Source organism: Neolamprologus multifasciatus, chromosome 1 (genome assembly GCF_963576455.1).
Source record: "Neolamprologus multifasciatus chromosome 1, fNeoMul1.2, whole genome shotgun sequence".
NCBI lineage: Eukaryota > Metazoa > Chordata > Actinopteri > Cichliformes > Cichlidae > Neolamprologus > Neolamprologus multifasciatus.
In genome coordinates this window covers 13354589-13377355 of record NC_140439.1, presented here as the reverse complement: position 1 = coordinate 13377355, position 22767 = coordinate 13354589, and the positions used below count along the sequence as shown (strand labels likewise).

General features: G+C 41.4%; 1 protein-coding gene across 2 annotated transcripts; it reads right to left on the bottom strand.

Annotated features, from left to right (window-relative positions):
- Positions 1–1997: 1997 nt before the first annotated feature.
- On the bottom strand, positions 1998–6225 carry LOC146525442 (cell surface A33 antigen-like). Of its 2 annotated transcripts, XR_014875025.1 has the most exons (8): positions 6029–6225; positions 5386–5558; positions 5071–5287; positions 4714–4878; positions 3968–4084; positions 3682–3814; positions 2252–3131; positions 1998–2214 (listed from the first exon to the last, which is right to left on the bottom strand). XR_014875025.1 is itself a non-coding variant. In XM_085165920.1 (7 exons), the coding sequence occupies exons 1-7, from the start codon at positions 6066–6068 to the stop codon at positions 2693–2695; spliced, it is 1284 nt and encodes a 427-aa protein (XP_085022046.1). In that variant the 5' UTR covers positions 6069–6225; the 3' UTR covers positions 1998–2692. The 2 variants fall into 2 exon arrangements, 1 of the variants encoding a protein (XP_085022046.1); XM_085165920.1 differs by having other exon boundaries at positions 1998–3131.
- Between the last annotated feature and the right edge of the window lie 16542 nt (positions 6226–22767).

The window sequence follows — 22767 nt, the reverse complement described above, 5'->3', positions numbered from 1 at the left end:
ATGATGTAACACTATAGATCAACTTACCTCACAATATATAAAGCATATAAACAATTACAGCAATATGATGCATCAAACACAGCAGTACTACTAATCCAAAATACTCAAAGCTTCATAGAACTGAAACAAACATTTATTTTTAGGTCCATTCTGCTGCTGATACATACTTTAGGTTTCTGAATATTAAACTTGTTTCTGCCTTTCATAGTGTGTAACTTGAAGGCCCTGAGTACTTTCTCCCACACTGAAAACACTGGGATGATCAAATTATTTGAACATTACCTAATAAGACTGATTCAGGACAGACAATTAGTTATGTTAAACTTTCCTAGCAGTCCGTCACAAACAGGGAACAGTCTGTCTATTCTCTCCATCTGTCAGCTGCTGCTGGCTCTTCCTCCTCCTCTTCCTCACACACTGCTGAGTTTGTCCTGGTGGATCATCAGGGGTGCAAAGCCTCACAGATGATGTGCAGCAGTGGGTCCCTCAGTCTGTCCTCACTCTGGACACTTGCAGTTGTCACACATGGAAATCAAATGTGTGATAAGCTGCAGGATTCAAACACAAGTGTAACTTATAAATACATGTTCATACTTTTATTCCACAATCAGAGAGAAAGAAAGAGAGAGAGAGTGCAGGACAGAGTTCCCAGATGGTAAAGTGGACACATGTGTGACTCCTGTGATTAAAGCATCTTTCTTTCAGCTTAACGAATGAACCGTCAGCTCGTTCAAACACACGTTAAAGTCCGTTTGGCTCGACACCACCGAACAGAGGCAGCAATATAACATAGCTAACATTAACAGTGCAGTGACTCCTGCTTGTGCCGTGATATTCAGGACTGCAAACCGAGCAGCATCACTGACTTTCTGCTTGTTGTGTTTGTGGATATATGACTGACTTTAATTATCCATAAAATCATCACATTCTCTGTAAGATTAAGGTCAACTATATATATATTTAGAAGTAGAGGCTTTAAAACCAAGTTAACGCTGCAAGTACAAACATTACTAATATCACACAACTTTGCTGACATGTGGCCAACAGTAATGTTTTAATGTTCTTAGTTATTACACATTCGCACATAAATAAGTTACATAATATTCAGTACTTACTTTTGACAGTTTACTCTTCGGCAGCTCCCTTCTGCCTTCTGCCGTATTTTGCTGCAAAATTATCCACACCCACCGCCGCGCTATGAATTGTGGGATATATGGGACCACGAAGCGTGCACCGGACCTCGCTTGATATTTGAGGAACAACGGCACATTTGGAGTATGCATTGGAAGTACACTTCGAATTGGGACAGCCGTCGTCGCGTGGCGGTGACGTAATCGCACTTAATATTGCGTACTTCAAGCGTGCAGACCCTGAATTGGGACACAGCCATACTTGTTTTACACCGCTGCCTTATGAATACTCCACCTTTTATGTTTCTGTTTCCTGCTTTCTAAGTTATCATCTTATGTTTTCTCCCAATCCTTGTCACAGTATTTGATCCGGGCTGTGACACTGTCTTAAATATGTGTTGAAAGGCACCATTTATATCTATATGCCATTAAAAGAGTCATCAAACAATCAAAAACTATAAACTTCTGTAAAATGTAACGCACTAAAAATTCAATCTACAAAAACAATGTGGCCACGTCATTGGAAAACCTGCTCAGCAATGCAGTTTCCTAATCAACTGATTATGTAATGACCACACAGACATATTAAGAGGTTTAGTTGTTGAGAGCAAATATGGAACTGAACATAAAGCAACAGAGCTCTGGTGTCACATGCCGAAAACTAAGCCCAGTCAACTTCATCTTTTTTAAGAGCATTTTTCACACAACAGGTTTAAAAAGATTTTGATGATTATCATTTATAGTCATAACATCGCCAATGCAAAATATGTACAAAACAGCATCTATGTAATTATACAGCATAACAAAAAGAATGTTTGAATTTGATAAAAAGTAGTCAATGTTCTAGTTCCACATTTTGTGAGTTTATTTTATTTTTTAAAGATACGGAAACTGAAAGCACTCAATAGAAAATTAAAAGTAAATGTTCTGAGTCTATACAACTGTATACAAAAACATTTGAGTAATTGCTAATAACTCTTTGGATTGGAAAAAGAAAACTACCCCCAGCGATGCTAATAAAGAAGTTACATTAAATTGTATTGTAAACAGCAAGAGAGACAAAATGTATTTGATTAACTGAAAACTTAAGCAACAATAACACTTGTGACAGCATGTTTTGCCTGTGTTTGTGTGTCAAGCCATGACACATTACCAGACCATTCAAACTCCCACAATTCACAGGAAACATGACGCATGCATGGAAATATTACAGACAAAAACTTAAAACGTGTCACACAGTAGAAATAAATTCTTTATTTACACATAAAACTGGCAGTACACAGAGAGACAAGCGTTTCACTGTTCCCTGACTGTACGACACACAAAAAGTAACATAGGACAAATATATCAGATATATAAAATCTGAAAAATTACTTTAAAAGACCTAAAAATCTAAGACACAAAACTATTCCTCCCAAACAAATTATTACATATTATTCTTTCAGCTCTAATTTTGCAGTTTCCTGGCGATCCATTATGTAACAGCTTGGCCACCATTTGATAACCTGGTTGTATGTAAGAAAAAACAACAACAACAGAAACTGGTTTACAGGTTGGAGGCTTTAGTCATGGTAGTCCTTCCTTGTGGGCTTATTGTTGGGCACCGGTGGTCTATCACGGTCCCGATCATCGTAGCGGTTGTCATCACGACGACGGTCTTGGTAGCGGCGATCATCATCGTAGCGCTCACGACGGTCGTCGTAGTCGCGGCGGCGATCGTCGTAGTCGCTGCGGCGGTCGTGGTAGTCGCTGCGGCGGTCGTGGTAGTCGCTGCGGCGGTCGTCGTAGTCGCTGCGGCGGTCGTCGTAGTCGCTGCGGCGGTCGTCGTAGTCGCTGCGGCGGTCGTCGTAGTCGCGGCGATCCGGATCCCTTCTTTCCTCATTGCGTTCAGTCCTCTTTACACTCGAGTCCTCATAACTGTCCTTCCCCTGGACTTCAACACGTCGACCCTCACCGTTTCTATCCGGCTCCTTGTCGTGGTACTCCTCCCCCTCATGAACTCTAGAAAGTGGAAACAACACCCGCACACAATCAGTGCAGTCAAAAGCATCCAATGAACAGATAATATTCACTCACAGAAAAAAAAAAAAAAAAAAAAAAAATCACAAAAGTTCTGTGAATGTACTTGTCTAACGAACGGAAGTTGGTTTTTTTCTGACGCTCAGATGAAGAAATCATATGGACTTTGAATTCAAAATTCATATGGCACAGTGCAAAAAAACAAAAACAAAAAAAACAAAAAACAGGCACCCCCCTTTGTCTCCTCTCCATTTCGTTAGAGTTCGTTCTTGTCATCATTAATTAACTATGAAGTTAATTTAAAAACACAAAGGGAGTTTTTTGTCCCCTGCATGCTCAGGAATAATGGCAATTTCCTTTGATTACAGCCATACGAATAGGTCCCTTTACACCACAGACATGTTATGTGCACATTTTATTCTTTTTTTCATGAAAAAAGATTGTATTCTTAAAATCCCACAAAATATTCAGTTCTGTCAGCATGAGTGCCTCTGTGTTGATTGCTTGTATTAATAAGAGGATGGAACGTTACCCCATTTCATATTCATCATCTTTGTTCTTCTTCCTGCAACAGCAGCAACAGATGATGATGATGAGGATGAGTAGAATCAAGCCACCGACAGCTGCACCAATTATTGCTGGAGTGGAAGCAATGTTCATGGATGCTGCAGGGTTGAAGACAGACATGTTAGGAGGGGGAACAACACCGGGGTGTGCGTCATAATTTGAGTAAAGATTTATTTACTTAAAAAAGACAAATAACAAGAACAACAACAATAAAAAAGAAAAGCCTTTTCTCTATTAAATGTTTCTCTTACGTGGCATGACCGCAAGGGTGAGGTTGCAGGTAGCAAAGCGGATCTTGTTTCGTGAAGTGCAGATGTAGTATCCTGATGTATCTTTGGAGATATTATAGAGAGACAGGATGCCGTCCTCTGAAACACAAAGAATTAGTCACATATACTGAAGGTACATATAACCGCTCCATGCTTCTTCTTTTTTTAAATTTCATATGCAGAAAAAATTAAATCCTGAGTTTTCTGAATAGTATGTTCAATAATCAATAATTGCAGGGTGTGACGTCAGATGTGCAGTAAGTCTGCTAGTATCATTGTGTAACTGCCTTTCCTCTCTGTCACTTCCTAAAAACAAAATAGTCCCTAGCAAGTCTCGCTTTATAAATGAGACCAGACTGCGGCAGAGAGTAAATATTTATAAAACAATTCTGAAACTGTGGTGGCTTGTGTTGCTAGTGCAAAAAAAAGAAAGAAAGAAAGAATGAAAACTTAAAAAGTTACAGTGAATGAAAATATTCAAATGTTCTACTATGAAACACAGCTGCCACTGTTGTAGTAGTTCAAGTAAAAGTCCTGATTTGGGAGCATCAAACAGCACCATGTGGTTCAATATTAAACCCCTAATGGCTATGTGACAAAAGGTAAGGTCACTCGTACCGTTAAGTGTGGAGCATCACTCTGATAGCCACAGTGGTTCTTGCAATGATTAGTAAAACTTTATGTACTCATATGTGACATTAATTTTTCAGGATCAATGTGTCACTTACTGTCAGTGGTTTTGGGGGGTTGAGGAACAGACTGATTTTGCACGTTACGACGTTCCCAGCTATAGGTAGGTGGTGGAGATCCTTCTGCTGACAAACAGCTTAGGGTGATATCCTGGCCGTACTGTGCTGTTCCCTGGATCTTACAGACGGGCGTAGAGGGAGCCACTAAAAAAAGAGAAATATAAATATAGTGTGATTTCTCTTTGACTGAATTGCTATAAAACTCCTAAGTAGTAATGGATAAAAAGGCAAGTCACACCCTGCGCAGGGTTGACATGTAGCAGATAGACTTTCCAGTTAACTTAACAGTCACATCTCTGAACAGTAGGAGGAAGCCCACAACAGGTGATATATTACCTAGAACCACCAAGCGTGCGGAGGCAGCTTGGTTGCCTTCTTCGTCATCTGGGATCTGCACATGACACTCAAAGTCTTTGTTGTCAGCTAGTGAGATGGAGGAAAGCTTTAGGTTAGCCTTTCCATTCAGGACATCCACGTCCAGGGACACCCGACCTTTATAGGCGGGTGTGATGCCAGTTTTCTTTATAGGATAGTAGTAAGTGAGGATCGTAGCCTGTTAGAAAATTACAGGATTAGAAGAGTAATAAAAACACAAAGACATGTTCTCATGATTTTTGATCACAAATACAAAGATTAAAGGTAGATACCAACATCTTTGACATTTGCTTCCAAAGCCAAAGCCGTCCATGTGATGACAACTGCTTCGGCAGTGTTTATGTTAATTGCAGATTTAAAGGAGCAGGGCAGTGTGATGTTGTCACCTCTGGCGAACTCATACTGAGTTTGGGGCATGGTAACGTCAATGGCACGAACACCTGTCAGCACTGTCATGGACATAAAAACAAAATCAAAGAGATCAGTATTATTCACTTGCAGTTATAAACACAGTAAGTTCTGATATCTAACCATTTGTATTCTTTGGGTCCAACCCACTCCCCTGCTGACTGTAGGAAATTGTCTTGAACATTTGTGTTTAAAAAAAAAACATAGGGTGTGTTACAACTACTTCCTGAGTGTCAGCTCAACTTTGGAGCCAGTTTCATATGCAAATGATAAACGAAAAAGACAGAGAAAGAGATATATTCTGTGTGGTTTCCAAATCCCATTTCTACTTTATTTGATCGCAGTTAAATATAGTACTTTAAAAGACATTCAGCAATAATAATGATGACTACGGGCTTCTTGGGCCCGCTCCTCTTTTTTAATACGCGACCCTGACGGTGCACAAACAGGTGTGGCAGGTCGGTGAGGCCCAGAGGAAAGAAATGTTTATTAAAAGAAAAAAAATACTCACCCATACACAGAATCGTCCAGTACAAAATCCTCTTCTCCATGGCAAACACTTACTGTTCAAACTAACCCCCACCGACGGCTCAGTATCTACTTATTTCCTTTATAAGAAAAATGAGAAACCAACACACACACACACCCGACAGCCCCGTAAAGAATGATCCGCCAGCAGCCCAACCTTGACTGGTAGCGCTCCCTGCCAATCGCGTCGCCTTTGGAGGTTCAGATGACGTTTCTGTTCCGCCCACCTAACGAGTTTTAGCTTGTCCTTTGCTCCAGCATACCTGCCTTTTCGGGGATATTTCATTAATTAGATTCGGCTTTTCAGGATTTAAGAACAAGTTTATTCCCACCGCAGGTCTCATTTTAAAATTAAACATGCCAAATTTTGACATTTGGACCTCGAAATCTTTAGTTCATCTTGTGGAGGGCACAAAAAATGAAAAGAATCACATTTTACTTAATATTTAAGTATCTCTTTTATTTAGCTTGGTTTCTTTTGGAACATTCGCTTTTATTTCGTAAGAATGAGAAAAACGAGGTACGTTTAAAACGACAGAGAATAGCAAACACAAGACAGTCTGACTAGGCGGGGCGGGTGTGTGTTCCCAAGGAAAAAGCAACCATTAACACCACCAGTGGTTGTTTCCTTGTCAGACTGGTTTGACGAGGTGCTATCACCTAAACACACACGCAAAGGCGCAACGCAGAAACTGAAGCTAAGGGTGTTGTCATCTTAAAATGTCCGATTTTAAGATATTAATGCCCATACGGTAAAAAAAATACATTTTTCCTGGCCAAAATATATTTCAAATATATGGTAAATATATGTTGTATTTGTGATGCTCAAAATATCAAAATATATTTTGGAATTTGAAAATATATTTTTTTCAAACCAAAATGCATTTCAAAAGATATTTCAGAGTGAAGAAAATACATTTTCAACCTTACAGTAGAATGTATATCAAAGTATCCTTTATTTAAAATGTATTTAGTGCAATAATGATGATGAAATAATAATAATAATACTAAAAGTAACAACATGTTTTATGTACATCTGCAAAAAACAGTTGGATTCAAACAAAACAGAGTCAAAGGTTTAGCAAAAATTTGGTTGTTTATTCATTTGCTTACAGTATTTCACATTACACAATATCTCACTATAATGTAGCGTTCGCTTGACTTTGAAATTATCTGTCAGTGATACAGTAGACAAGATACAACAACTGCTATGTACACTTTAGTTTTTGACAATATATACAATATAGTACTTAAAGGAACACACTCCACTTTTTTTGGAAATAGGCTCATTCTCCATCTCCCTCAGAGTTAAAAATGCAGCTTCTTCTTTCTAGATCTTTACGTTAATAGGGCTCTGGAGCGTGATCTTACTGGATGGGGCGTAGCCAGGATTTTTCATTTAGGCGCCATATTAGCAGGCCAAACAAATGCTTGCTGTGTGGTTGGTTGTAATGTTAGATTGCACTACCGGCAAAGGAATAAGCTTGAAAATGGGCTCTCTTTTCATTGTTTCCTCACCTGGAAGCATCATGAGGGAGCTTATGTGTTGGATGTTATCAAAAGAAGGCCTCTATCCTGGATAGCAGCTGTGAGACGAGCTGATATTCAGTTCTCTACCATCCACAGATATCTGTTGGTGTGCTGCTGACTCCAAAGGAGTTGAGTTTCCTAAGGAGGTATAGCCATTGGTGGCACCTCCTGAGAATCTCCTCCATGTTGGCAGAGAATTTCAGGAGGTTGTCAAAGATAGTTCCCAGGTATTTGTACTCCTCAACTACCTCCACTAGATTCCTGTGGATGATGGTGATGACTGAAGCAGCCAGATCCCTCTGCCTACTGGAGAAGGTCACCACCATCTCTTTGGTTTTGCTCATGTTCAGTTCAAGTTTGGAGCTGTCACGCCACTCTACAAACTCCTGAAGAGTGGGCCCGTGGTGTTGTGAGGGGCCTGACAGCAGTGACAGGAGAACTCTGTCGTCAGCATATTTCACCAGGTGACAGTTGGGCTGTGTGGATCTGCAGTCATCCGTGTAGAGGATGAAGAGCAGGGGGGAGAGCACACAGCCCTGGGGGGAGCCAGTGGAGGTGGAACGTAGACCGGAAAGAGAGTTGTTGACCAAAACTTTCTGAGTCCTGTTGGTCAAAACGTCCAATATCCACAGGATTAGCTGATCATCCAGGTGAAATCAGGTGGAAAGTTTAGTGGCCAGGATCGGAGGCTGCAGCGTGTTGAACTCTGATGAGAAATTAGCAAACAGAAGTCTGGCAGAGGAGTCAGGGAGTTCTAGATGACTTTTTGTCAGCCTGGCTACAGTGCTGAAGAGAAACCTAGGGTTGTTCTTGTTTTCTTCAATCAGTGATGAACAGTAAGATATTCTGGCTTTGCGGAGGGCTTTCTTACAAAGCAGCAAAGTGTAACTCCAGGCTAAATGATGATCTTCTAAATTTGTGACACGCCATTTCCAGCTTACGAGTTATCTGCTTTAGGCTGCGTGTTTGAGAATTATACCACGGAGTCAGGTACTTCTGATTTGAAGCCTTATTTTTCACAGGAGCTACAGTATCCAGTGTCATATGCGGTGAAGAGGCAAAATCAGTTCACCTATATATTGTGTATTGTGTCTTTTTTTTTTTTTTTTTTTTTTTTTTTTTTTGCCTGTCCCGTTTGGTTCTTTTGCCATCAGAATTATTGTCTAAAGGCGAAGAAAGATGCCCAACGGATTTTCTTTACCAAATTGACCATCCCAGCTTTGCCGTAATGGTCCATTTGATTCACCTTTTATTCTTTATTTTATTTTCACTTGCTGAATACGGGACAGACTTGACTGGGGGAAAGAAAAGGGAGAAAGAAAGAGGGGAAGAAAAACAGTTGAGAAGAGGGACGGGGGAGAAGGGCAAAAAACAAAAACCAACAGAATAAGCAGAAGAAAAAAAAAAAAAAAAAAAAAAAAATACATATGTCGATCACCTGGATCACCTGTTGAGAAAGAAAAAAGAAAACAAGCAGAAGAAAACGAGAGTAATACAATAAACCACATCACAATGATATATGGGAATATGACAGTAAATACTAAATATTAAACATTATTGTGCAGCACGTAAGATCGACAGCACAGTGTGCATTGAGGTAGGAGCCAAAAAGGGTGTAGTTTGTGTGTGTGATCACCCGTGTGTACACCTGTGAGCATGGACGCGCTTGTTTTCTTAAAAGGTTCCCTCATGTAATGATCTGCTAGAGGGTGTGGGGGGCCACTGCCCCGTCCTCCAGGGCATGAAGCAGGTATGGAGGAGATCAAAACCCCAGACATCCAGAGGCCCCCAGAACACAAGAGACCAAGGAAGACCAACAGAGGGGCAGCCGCGCCACTGTCCCAGAAAGAGCTGAGGAGAGTCCCAGATGAGGGGTCACCCAGCAGCCACGGAGCAGAAGCCAGGGGGGGCTGCAGTGACGTGCCCGTGAGCTCCGCCGGCAGCCAGCTGTGCCTGAGTGACCGAGCCCCAGGCCGAGAGGCCGGGGGCACCCCACCTCCGAAGTGGCCCAAGCGAGCCCCAGGCTCCAGGCCCCGATAAGCAGCCGCCAAGGAGTGAGCCGGTGTGTACCCGGACGCCCACCCCCGGACACAAAGAACCACCAACGCACCGACGTCTGAGGGAGTCCGCCCCCGGCAGGGGAAGTGGTGGGGGGAGATAGGCCTCCAAACCTTGGAGGGCCTGAGCTGTCCTCAGAGAGGTGGCATCTGATACCCAACCTGACATACAGACACAGACATACAGGCACACACAGATACAAACATCCATTCCCACCCTCATGCTCTCATATGCACTTACTCCACACTCAACCAACGTGGAGACAGACATAAAGAGACGCTGTACACACAATCACACTCCCCAAGCGTACTCTACGAACCGGGTCTAGGTACCCTTGCCCCTGGAGGGGGGAACTGCACCCAGACCCAGGTTGTGTTACCCTTTTCCCTGCAGTGGGGAGAAGCAGACCGCCCCGACTCCGCAGCAGCAGGGAGGCCCCACACTCCGGACCCCAGTCGGACGGCCAACTCCTCCTCCTAGCCCCCCTGCTCCAGCAGAAAGCAGAGAACGAGGGTGAGAGAAGACTCCTAACCTCCCTCCACCCGCTCATTGTAGTGTTGATGTATGTGTGTTCTAAGGTGCGTTTAAAACCCAGGAGGGCATGGAGCTACCTGCCAGAGAGCAGCAGGTAAGCGCATAGTCCCTCCTGCTAGCCCTCAATGTCTACGTGTATTTAAAATTGAGAGGTGGGCAACGACGCCGGGGGTGAGGTGTACACCCTGATGGTAATTGGGATTCCGTGTAGCGTGCCCACCCCCAAGATCCTATATTTATGTGTAATGAGAATGTGAGTAATGTGAATGTCTAAGTTGCGGGATAAAATTGAGGCAGAGGCAGCCAGAAGGGGACAGAGGGGGGGGGGTTACCTCCTCTGCACCCTGGTGACACACCCCCACTCCAAGGCCCTGCATGTGTGGGTGGTTGTGGTGGAGCGGGAAGAGGGAGGCAGCTGGAGATGGGGAGGGAAGGAAGGGAGGAGCAAGTGACCCCTCCCTGGGGCCAGCTCCCCCGCTGACCCCAGTAGGCACCCCCATACTCCGCGACCCACCAGGGAAGGGGGGCCCAGGCCCATCCGAACCGGGGCCCAGCGCAGCGGCGCCGCCCGGCCCCACAGAGCCCGGGGCAGTCCACTCAACCCCACAACAGAGAAAACTGCACCCACCCCATCATCCACTCATCTTCCAGACTACATAAGACAATAGACGCCCAGGCTGAGATCTTCCTCCACCTCTCCTGTATCTCCCCCTCTTGCAGAGAGAGTTCCTGAGAGAGGAAAGCCCCTGCAAGATGTGACAACCCCCCCCCCACCAGTTGAAGAGCCCCCCAGCTGGCTCGGCGCACCGGCGGCACCCTGCGCCAGTGGCGGGCCCCCATATACCCACCGGCCCACAACCCCGGCAACACACCAACCAGGACCCAGGCCCCCGAGGCCCGGCCAGGGCCCCAGGCCAGAGCCGGAGCGCCCCCAGAACCTCACGCCCGTCCCGGACCCACCCAGGGGCAGCCAGGCTACCAGGTCAGTAACCCCCGTCCGTCAGCACAGACCCTCCCCTAGCCCCGCTGCACGTAGCCACGAGGAAGCCGTCACCTAAGAGCCAACAGAGCCCCTAATTGGCCATGACCGCTACCCCGGGTTGAGCCCCCCAAGGAAGATGCTCCTGGGGAACCCCCCGACGCCCAAGCCTGACCCTACCCCCACACCAATCACAACAGTGAAGGCGAGACCAAAATATGACCCCCCACCCCCACTAGGTGATGGAGCTGATCAGAGGAGCCCAGAGCGATTGATCTGATGTGGTGGCAGAGGCTGTATCAAGACTAATGTAATCTAATAGATAATTTCTATATTGGTTAGAATTAAGATTGTTTTTATTTTTCCAGTTCATGAGGACTGTTTTCTTGGCTATGCATAGAGCAGTGAAAACCATATGGGCTATATTCTTTTCTGAAGTGACATTATCTAAGCTGCCCAACAAACACACTAAGGGGGAAGTTGGAATGTTACATTTCAGACACTTTGATAAGTCTTCACATATCTCGCGCCAAAACTTCTGAACTGGTGGACAGAACCAAAGAGCGTGGATATAATTGTCCGGTGAATTGGTTTGGCAGTGTGAGCAGTTGTTGGTAGATGCAAAGCCCATCTTGAACATCCGATGACCTGTATAGTGCACTCTATGTAGTATTTTGTATTGAATTAATTGAAGACTGGGATTTCTGATTAGATGAAAGGTTTTTAAGCAAATCTGAGACCAGAAGTTTTGGTCTAAGTTAACTGATAAATCCGCTTCCCATTTTGCAATAGGAAGTGATATTGATTCATCTGTTTTAGAAAGCATTCTGTATATTTTGGATAGTAATTTGGGGGTTTTAAGAGTAAAAAATTGAACCACACTTGGTGGTGTTTGTAGTTCAACTTGACCCAGTTTAAATTTCTTTTTTATTATGGATTTAATTTGTTGATATTCTAAAAATCTTTTCTTGTTGATCCCATATTGTGTAACTAGTCTGTCAAATGAAATAAATTCTGTTCCTTCTAGTATATGTTCTACATATTTGATTCCTTTACCATTCCAATCTGAAAAGTTTATCATATTATTGTTTTGTAATATGTCAGGGTTGTTCCAGATAGGTGTACGTTTGCATGGGATTAATGAAGACTCTGTCAACTTCAGAAACTCCCACCATGCTGTCAGAGAAGAGCTGATGTTGATGCTTTTGAAGCATTCATGTTGTTGGATGTTTGAGCTGATAAATGGTAGATCTGAAATCTCTAGATTATTGCAAAGTGCTTGTTCTACATCTAGCCAAGGTTCATCTAAGAGGGTATGTTTTAGCCATCCTGAGATAAACTGAAGCCTGTTGGCTAAGAAGTAGTGCTGAAAGTTAGGTAGTTCTAATCCTCCTTTATCCTTGGTCTTTTGTAGTGTTTTTAAGCTTATACGTGGGGGCTTATTTTTCCAAAGGAATTTGGACATATATGAATCTAGAGATCTGAACCAATCTTGCGGCGGTTTAGTTGGGATCATTGAGAATAAATAATTTATTTTTGGTAATACCATCATTTTTATAGCAGCAACCCTTCCCATGAGTGATATGGGTAGACATTTCCATCTAGCCAGATCACCTTCTACTTTCTTTAAAAGTGGGGTATGGTTTAATTTAGTTAGATCTGCAAGCTTGGGAGAAATATTAATACCTAAATATTTTATATTTCCCGATTGCAGTGGAGTAGAAGAGGAATTATGGAAGCAGCAATTAATAGGAAGGACTGTAGATTTTGACCAGTTAATTGAGTAATCTGATATTCTTGCAAAAGAGTTTATCAATGTGTATTGTGTCTTAATGAAGTGTTCCCTGGTGTTTCCTAGTTGCAGTGTGTGTTACTATCAGTAAGTTTGGTAGTTCATGAAATAGAAGAGCTTCTGTTCCTGTAATATTGAATGTTGTTTTAAAAGGTGTCCAAAACAGAAAATAAAGTATTTCAAAAGACAAGGAGTATATCACAATGAATATATAATTTGAATTTATACAGTTTAATTAATTCCAGTGTTAGCAGTTAAATGTTATGTATTTAGTACCAAATCACAACAGCAGTCGCCTAATGACACTTTATGTTACTGGGTAAAAACACAACAATAATACAAAGAAAACCCCAACAATTTAATTACCCCGTATGAGCTAACAATTAGTGAGAGTGGGAAGGAAAAACTCCATTTGAAGAGGTAGAAACATCTGGCAGAAACAAGCTCAAGGAGAGACAGCCATCTACTGTGACTGGCTGAGGTTGATGAAAAGGAGACAGGACAACATATACACTGTGCAAGAGAGCAAGAGATACATACTAACTAATGATTAAATGCAGAGAAATGTATAAACACAGAACGAGCAAAGAAGGAAATAATTCATACATCATGGGAAGCCCGCAAGAGCCTAGGCTTATTGCAGCACAAATAAGGGAAGATTCAGGGTCACCTGATCCACTATAACGGTATTATTTGTCAAAACTGAGGGTTTTAAGGCTAATCTCAAAAGCTGAGATGGGTGTTTGTCTTCTGAATTAATATTGTGAGCTGCATCCACAGAAGAGAGGCCTGAGAGATGAAGACTCTGATTCCCGTTCAACCTTAAAATTCTGTAGGAACCACAAGTACACCTAATATTCTAAAATTAAAATCTGGATTTCAAAGCAAGTCAGTGAAGACAAGCAAATATGGCTGAAATATGCTGTCTCTTTATAGTCCCTGTCATGACTTTCTCAGCAGCACTTTTGATCCATTAATATTAAACAATTATTGATGCAGCAGATTGAGATGAAACTTGGCCCAGAGGTACAGTAGGTGTTCCAGAGGAGGAATGTGTTGAAAGTTGGACCTCAACTATTCAGGATGATCTTTAATTAATTTTTCAAAATGTCATAATTCTATTGACTGTATTGCATTGAATACAAGTTTCCTGTAATTTCATAGGAGTATTACAGTGAATCTGGATGAAACTTGACCCAGAGGTACAGTAGGTGTCCCAGAGTAAGAATGTGTTGAAAGTTGGACCTCAACTATTCCGGATGATTTTTAATGAATTTTTGAATATGCGACCAGACTTTGGGCTGTCCCAAAGCAGTGTATGCGTGCATGTCTGAGTCCGCGCGCGTGAATGTGTGAGTGCGTGCGCGCGTGTACTTGTGCGCGGGTATATGCTTTCGATCGGGAAAGAAAGAGAAAAGGCGCTGCCGTAAATGCCGGTGTAGAAGCGCAAGAAAATTAATGCGACTGAAAAGAGGCGGATGGCTTGACTGCGGCTCACAACTGACGGCTCACTTGACCGCGGTGACAACTTGCTACGTTGTCTTTTGTCTTCCTCATACCACCAGACGGTTGCAGCAGATGCCTGAGCCTGGAACTTCCAGGGGTTTTCCTTTCTGCTGTCACTAAGTGCTTACTCACAAGGAATCATCTGACCTGATCTCTATATAGGGTCTTTACATTGCAACATAAAGCATCTTGAGGTGACTGTTTTTGTATTTTGGTGCTATATAAAGAAAATTGAATTGAACTGAATTGACTTTGATAACTACAAATGCATAGTAGTCGAAAAAGGAGGTGTTTGCCACTGAGTGTAATGTGGCAAAACCAAACCTGAAGGAGCGCAAGAGGTAACTGGGAAGCAAAGGAATTAAGGAGCCAGATAGGGGTGCAAAACATTAGGCAAGGTGTTCAACGACTTAAATAAATCAGAGTGTAGAAAAGAAAGGTTCTTGCACATTAGTGATGTGGTGGGTCATTTTCTTCACTCTTAAAATATTGGTGTTCTTTATTTACTATCCCATTAAACTCAGTGTCAGTGCTCACATGTCTGCAGGCCAATCACATATATTACAGAATTAAAACTTAGCATTTTGATTTGACATTTTATTTCTTTCACAGTAGCATCATTTCTGAGATTTCTGAGTCGTATTTAAAAATGTTCACGGTATTTGTTATTCCTTCCCTGGTACTTGGTGACTTCCTGCCTTTCACTTGTGCTTGACTTTTTTTTTTTTTGCTGCCCGACCGTTTACTATCCTAAAAAAAAAAGAAAATTGCAATTAAGAGTTGGTAAATAAAAACAAGCCTCAGTCAGCAACACTGCACAGAAAACCTGCACAGCTGATAAATACAGAAAATCTAAACACGACCGAGGAAGTAGAGCAGATAAAAGTGTATGCCCATGTTTAACTGATGTGTAACACATACTGTGAGAATACTTTCATTATTATCGTCTGCATGTGGTAAAACCAAAGGCACCGTTGCCACTTCCTCTTGATGATGAGTGTCTTTTTTAAACCTTGGTAGGAAGCAACAATAGTTAGGTCAGCACATTAAAAAAGACAAACATTTTTCTCACACTGCTCAGCAAAATACATATTTTTAACTTTCAAAAAGACCCTATTGTAGAATTATTTCCTGCAGTTTTCATAAAGTTGCCATTTTATGCTGTATCACATAACAGGCAAGGAGGTGTGGTAAAAGAGCAGTGTGTATTTTCACTATAATATTATACACTGAATGTCTGCAAAATCATCACCACATTGTTTACTTGCTACTCTATTCCCCAAACTCTTCCCTTTTCTGGCTTCACACACATGTAAACTTGAGTGACATCCCATTCTTAATTTGTAGGGTTTCATTACAGAAATTCAATCTGCACATTTCACGAGTCACAGAAAACCTAACTGGCATACAACGACATGGGTGACTTAACAAAACCTTCAAACCGACAACACTGACTGTACCCGGATTCAGTGTTTCATCTTCAGATTCACACAGTGAGTGACAGCGCATAAAGAAACTGATACAGAAACACTCACGGCATTCCCAGTCTTTTTGAAAGTTTTTTAAATTTAATCTGGGAATGTCATGAGTGTAAGAGTTATTTTGCTGTTTGTCTGTTTTAATGTGCTGAGACCTAACTGTTGTTGCTCCCTAGCAAAGTAAAAAAAGACAAATACACTCCTCATCAAGAGGAAGTGGCAACAGTATCCGTGTTTTTACCACATGCAGATGATAATCATGAAAGTATTCTCACACGATGTTTTACAAATCAGTTAAATATGTACATACACTTTTATCTCACACCCCTACAGTTTCACCAGTAGTCAGCCTGAAAATCCAGAGCCACACCATTGTGTCTCCTTCTTTCTCCACATAGCACTCCACATAGCCACCTATCACTTTCACTCATGACTAGGTTCAGAGGCAAATGAGGAGACTCTACTCATGTAAGTCTTCTGGATCAGATGGGTTGAGTCCCTGCATCCTCAAGGCCTGTGAGCCCCCAGCTTTGTGGAGTCTTTCATAAACTGTTCATGCTGAGTCTGTGTCTCCAGAGGGTCCCAGTGCTGTGGAAGACATCATATCATGCCTTGTCCCTGTACCAAAGATGCCACGTCTCAGTGGCCCCCAGGATTCCCAGTCATCATGAAGACTCTGTAAAGACTCATCCTGGACCAGCTCCGACCCATAGTCAGACCACATCAGGATCCCCTTCAGTTTGCTTATCAGCAACAGCTCAACATGGCAAAGACTAACGAATTGATTGTGGACTTTAGGAAGACCAGGAAAACCTTGTCCCCTGTTTCAATCCAAGGGGTTTATGTGGAAATTGTGGAGGACTATAAATACCTTGGAGTACACATAGACAATAAACTGGACTGGGTTAAAACCACCACTGCATATTACAGGAGGAGCCAGAGTCATCTCTATTTTCTAAGGCGGCTGAAGTCCTTTAACATCTGTTGGGCAATGCTCAGGATTTTCTATGAGTCTGTTGTGGCCAGTGCTATCCTCTATGCTGTTGCATGCTGGGGCAGCAGGTTGAGGGTCGCAGATGCCAACAGGCTAAATAAATTGATCTGCAAGGCCAGTAATGTTGGGGGATGGACCTGGACTCCCTTAGAGTCGTGTCGGAGGGGCAGATGTTGTCCAAGATAAAGACAATGTTGGATAATACCTCCCACTCACTCCATGACATGCTGGCTAGTCACAGGAGCACGTTTAGTGAGAGACCGAGATTCCCAAAAAGCACCACTGAACAACACAGGAAATCATTCCTGCCTGTGGCCATCTCCCTGTATAACTCATCCATCTAATACATTGCAAACACTGCAATAGATACACCCTTTTTTCACACTCTCTTTTCTACTCAGTAATATTCTTGTCAATATTCTTGATATTTATTTCTAATCACCTCTGTCAGTCCTTGATATATATTATTGAGTGATTTGTATACATTGTGCTATTTCTTAACTTTGTAAATCTGTAATGTATTGTATCGTTAAATAGTTTAGTCTGTTACTGTTACTGTATTGGAGCAACTGCAACCCATATAATTTCCCTAGGGATTAATAAAGTATGCTGATTCGGATGATTCATATGATGTCGGTCCACACTTTGCAGCTATAACAGCTTCAATTCTTCTGGGAAGTTGTTCCACAAGGTTTAAAAGTGTTTATGGGAATTTTTGACCATTCTTCCAGAAGCACATTTGTGAGGTTAGACACAGATGTCACACTGAAAGGCCTGACTTGGAGTCTCCACTCTAATTCATCAGGACTCTGTGACCAATCACGTTCTTCCACACCAATTTCACTCATCTATGTCTTTATGGACCTTGCTTTGTGCACTGGTGCAAGGCACTGATGTAAGGCTGTGATGCAGCTGCTCGGCCATGGAAACCCTTTCCTTGGAGCTCTCCGTGCACTGTTCTTGAGCCAATCTGAAGGCCAGTTTGGAGGTCTGTAGTAACTGACTCTGATGGTTGGCGACCTCTGCACATTATGGGCTTCAGCATCTGCTGATCCCACTCTGTGATTTTACATGGTCTGCTGGAATATTTAGCAGTGAGAAAATTTCACAACTGTATCTGTTGCACAGTTTACGTCTATACCGTTCCAGAGTTCACTGTGCTCCTGAGAGTAACCTACTCTTTCAGAAATGTTTGTAGAAGCGTCATGCCTACATGCTTCATCTTATACACCTGTGGGCATGGCAGTGATATGAGCACCTGAATTCAATGATTTGGATGGGTGCGTGAATACTTTTGTCAATGTTGTGTATATGCATGACATTTGAGATTTAATGAGTAACATTTCCTTATAAAATGCTTGGCACAAGAACAGAGGTTTTATAAAGGATAAAAAAAATAGTGAAAATATGAGCTTTTGTTTGCATGAAGTCTGCTTTTTCCACTTGTGCATACGCGTATATGTGTGTTTTTGAAATTTGGCTAGTACATGCCCTCAGCTCCTCCTCCTAATATCCATTTTTCTTGTTTTCTTGACTTTTTTTTCTCACCTCCACATAATGGCTTCAGACCTTGCTGACATCATTTGCTATGTGAGACAATTACAGCATATTAAATTACCCCGCAGTTCTTGAGAGCAACAGGAATGAGATTAGAAATGTTCATTATCCATGTGTTACGACTGTGGTCATAATTATATGTAAATTTGAGTGTGCAGGTGCTCCTCCGTGATTGGTGCATCCAGGGTGGATGGCTCGCACCGATTGGCTAAGGACCGGGAGGCAGCGGATAAGAAGACACTGCTAGGGACTGCCATGTCATTCATCCTCGGCCCAACCCAACCGGCAGACCGTTCACTGTGTCACTATGTTGGTTAATGTAAGAGCATGTAGGGGTGAACCGCCTTTTTGTTTGATCAGTTTTCTCCTGTTTTTGTTAGGCAGGGAGGATAGTGATTGTCGTTTGAGTTAGTTCTTTTGAGTAGGTAAGTTGTGTTTATTCCTGAGATAGGCTACCTTTTGTTTGTTGTTTTGGCCTTGGGTTCACCCTGAAGTTATGATATGCTCCCTTCCTTTGTTTAACTGCACTCATTGTAAATAAATCACTGTCACAAAATATTAAGTGTGTGACGTGCTGCTTGGGGTTGAACGGGGATGAATCACCCTTTATGTTGTGGTCTGGCCGCGCCTAGATGGGCCATCACACATGACACATCCGACCTTGCTGGTTTTTTGGTTGCTTTTTTTAGGGGGTGGGTGGGTGGGGTGGGGGTGTTAGTGTTTTTACCTGTGAAATCTGTGTAGAATAAATGTTACTGTGGATCAACCATAATTGGTCTCTCACAGCTAAACTTTCTGGCTGACTGCTTGCATCCATTGGCTCTTGTTTCTCCCTGATGTCCGTGAAGTTCCTTTATGGTGTGGCAGCTCAGAGTTCATTGAGACATCACTTTCTGCAGGAACCTGCTGGGAAACTGGCAGATTTGAGGCCTCAGGGAAAATCATCTGGTTAGTTGATGAGTGCACAAGATCTCATGTACTTCACAGGAGCATAACGTGGCTCCATCTGATTGTTGTATCTCAACAACTTCTGGACCACACTGGTCATGGTTTAAAATAACTGACTGAAATTTTCTGCAGGTTTAAAAGACATTAGACCGCAGTCTGCAGTGACAAAGGTAATCATCCACACAGCCACTCGGGAGTGCAGATTTAATGACTTTATTAATTATTAATTTTGCATTGCAACATTTGGCACAGTATATGCATTCCTATCACCCTCTGAATGAACCTTAGAAATGTTCCTTATCCATTATGTTTCTGCTATCATCTGCTCTTCACTTACCACTGGAACTGTTCCTGCTTCCCTCAAAATTGCCGCCATCACCCCAATATTGAAAAAAACTGGACTAGATCTAGATTTTTGGCCTATTTCCAATCTACCATTCCTTTCAAAAATTCTTGAGAAAATAGTTGCCACACAACTCCACTCACATTTAACTAATAATAATCTGTATGAACAGTTCCAGTCCCATAGCACTGAAACAGCACTTATAAAAATAACCAATGATCTTCTTATGGCAGCTGACTCCGGTTTACTTTCCATTCTTATTCTCCTCAATCTGAGTGCTGCTTTCGACACTATTTCTCACTCTATACTTCTCAGTAGGCTAGCCTCTATCGGTCTCTCCCATACTCCACTAGCCTGATTTAAATCATACCTGTCTGATCACACTCAGTTCATTCAACTCAAATCCTTTACTTCTCAGCCCTTCCCTCTGACCACTGGCATGCCCCAGGGATCTGTCCTGGGGCCCTTTCTTTTCATTATCTACCTTCTACCGCTTGGACATATTTTCCGTAAATACAATATCCATTTTCACTGTTATGCCGATGACACCCAGCTTTATCTGTCCACTAAACCTGATTCTGCTCTTCCCCCATCCTCCCTTACCCTCTGTTTAGCTGAACTAAATTCATGGTTCTCTTCTAATTTTCTCAAACTCAATAGTAATAAATCCGAGCTCCTCTTGGTAGGCACTAAATCAAAGAAATCCAGAACCAACAGTTTCTCTATTACTATCAATAACTCACCGGTCTTCATTTCTTCCTCTGTGAAAAGTTTGGGTGTCATCCTTGACAGTACTTTATCTTTCAATTCACACATTAATAATGTTACTCGGTCTGCATATTTTCAATTGCGCAACATTAATCGTCTCCGTCCTTTTCTCACCCCACATGCCACTGCCATTCTTCTCCATAGCCTTGTTACTTCCCAGATTGACTATTGTAATTCACTTCTTTTTGGTCTTACTCAAAAATCCATCCACAAGCTCCAACGCATCCACAACTCTGCTGCCCGTATCATCACCAGGACCCCTTCTGTCCACCACATCACTCCTGCCTTGCAGCAGCTTCATTGACTCCCGGTCAAATACCGCATCAATTTCAAAATACTCTTGTACACATTTAAGGCTATTCATCATCTCTCTCCTCCATATCTCTCTGATCTGGTTAAGATCACCGCCCCATCTCGTTGTCTCAGATCTTCTTCTTCCCTTTCACTCTCCGTCCCTTCCCCCCGTCTTGCAACCATGGGGAGCAGGGCTTTCAGCTGCTCTGCTCCACGACTCTGGAATTCCCTACCTCCTAATTTAAGAAATATCTCTTCCTTCTCACTCTTTAAGTCCAAACTCAAATTTTATTTTATTTGTTTATGTCTTATGCTTTTATGATTCTGTAAACTGCTTGCTTTTATGTTGCTTTTATGTTGCTTTTATTCTACTATGTACAGTGACCTTGAGTGTTTTGAAAGGCACTTTCAAATAAAATGTATTATTATGTTGTCATGTAGCACCACCTTCTGACTGAAATTAAAATGTATGACTAATATCCCAAAGGGTCATTCCATCTTAAATCAACAACGGTCTTCTGTCTGAATGGTATACAGCTGCATTTTATGAAAATGCAGAAATAAAACATGTGGATTACTTTTAATGTGAAAATCAAGAAAATGCCATATTTTCATCCAACTTCTATGCACATCACAAGTAGCACCATCCATCCATCCATCCATCCATCCATCCATTCTCTTCCACTTCCACTTACAACCGCCACACCACCATGCTGACCAAGTAGCACCACACTGTAAAAACTGTGACTAGAGGTTACTTAAAAAAGTTATGGCAACAAAGTGACACTTGAAATACTTAAGTAGATTTTAATTTCAAAAGATTTATGTAAAATGTAGAGAAAATGTTAATTAAATTCAAATAGAAAACAAAAGTAGATATTAATAGAATTAAACTGTAAATATGGGTTGGATTTAGGGACAAAATCTCAAACTGAAGGTTGAAATTGCCCAACTTTAACAAAAAAAAAATTGATATGAAATAAGTCTCTGAGAAAAATTACTTTGAATTTACTAACTATCTAGCAAAGGTTTAGTAAAAACTTCCTAAAATATCCATTACAAAGAAATGAATTTTTTTTGTTTTTTCAGTAAAACTCAAATTGGATTCAATAATTTTCCAAATAAACCTTAAAAATAATGACTGAATAATAAGAGAAAATCAAATGAATTTAACTTATTTTCTGAGTAAAATGAATCAATTTCACAAAGAAAACATCAAAACAGTCATTTGTTTTATTGTGGAAAACAAAACACAGTAATTTATAATATAACATTTTTCTGCTTGTATACACTGAATTCTTATCAACAATCTCCTGATCTCCAAAATACATACTGCTGTAAATTTGTTTTAGTGTCATAAACAGTTTTTCACACAGCTTTGTGTACAGAGCAACAGCAACATAAAGGAACTGCATGAATGTAAACCAGTTTTGTAAAAAAGAAATGAATCTTTAGATTAGACTGTAATATCAACATGAACCTGAAATTTGAATATCATTTACTGTTTCCTTTATCTCTGTTACTTATTTATGATTGACTAACAAAAACCTTTTAAAAAAATTGAATCACTCAATATAACTGTAGAACAAAGGTTTTTCACTCATGTACATGGAATATCAATAATGTAAATCAACCTTTTATCCCAATTTGGATGTTTAACCTGAGAAAATCTAAGACACATGTAAGAGGAAGTAACATTTCTACAGCTACAGGACTGCACTTCTGTTAAATTTTAAAGTTGTTTTAAACTAATGTTTTATAGTAACATACACTATAAACAAAGAAAAGCTTCACTAGTGATTCCTCCAATTTGTTGCCTTTCAAACAGAATATTCCTAAGAAACTTGTAGGTAATAAAAAACAAACATTAAAATGAAGAGCACAAATACAGCCTGACACATTGCAGGTCATTTGGGTAAGATATGAATAAGTTGAAATAAA

Coding starts and splice junctions, on each gene's coding strand:
- LOC146525442 (XM_085165920.1), bottom strand. CDS start 6,068: ATGGAGAAGAGGATTTTGTACTGGACGATTCTGTGTATGG. Junction 3,815..3,967: donor CACCCTTGCGGTCATGCCAC/GTAAGAGAAACA, acceptor TCAACCCTGCAG/CATCCATGAACATTGCTTCC. Junction 3,132..3,681: donor GATGATGAATATGAAATGGG/GTAACGTTCCAT, acceptor TCCACTTTCTAG/AGTTCATGAGGGGGAGGAGT.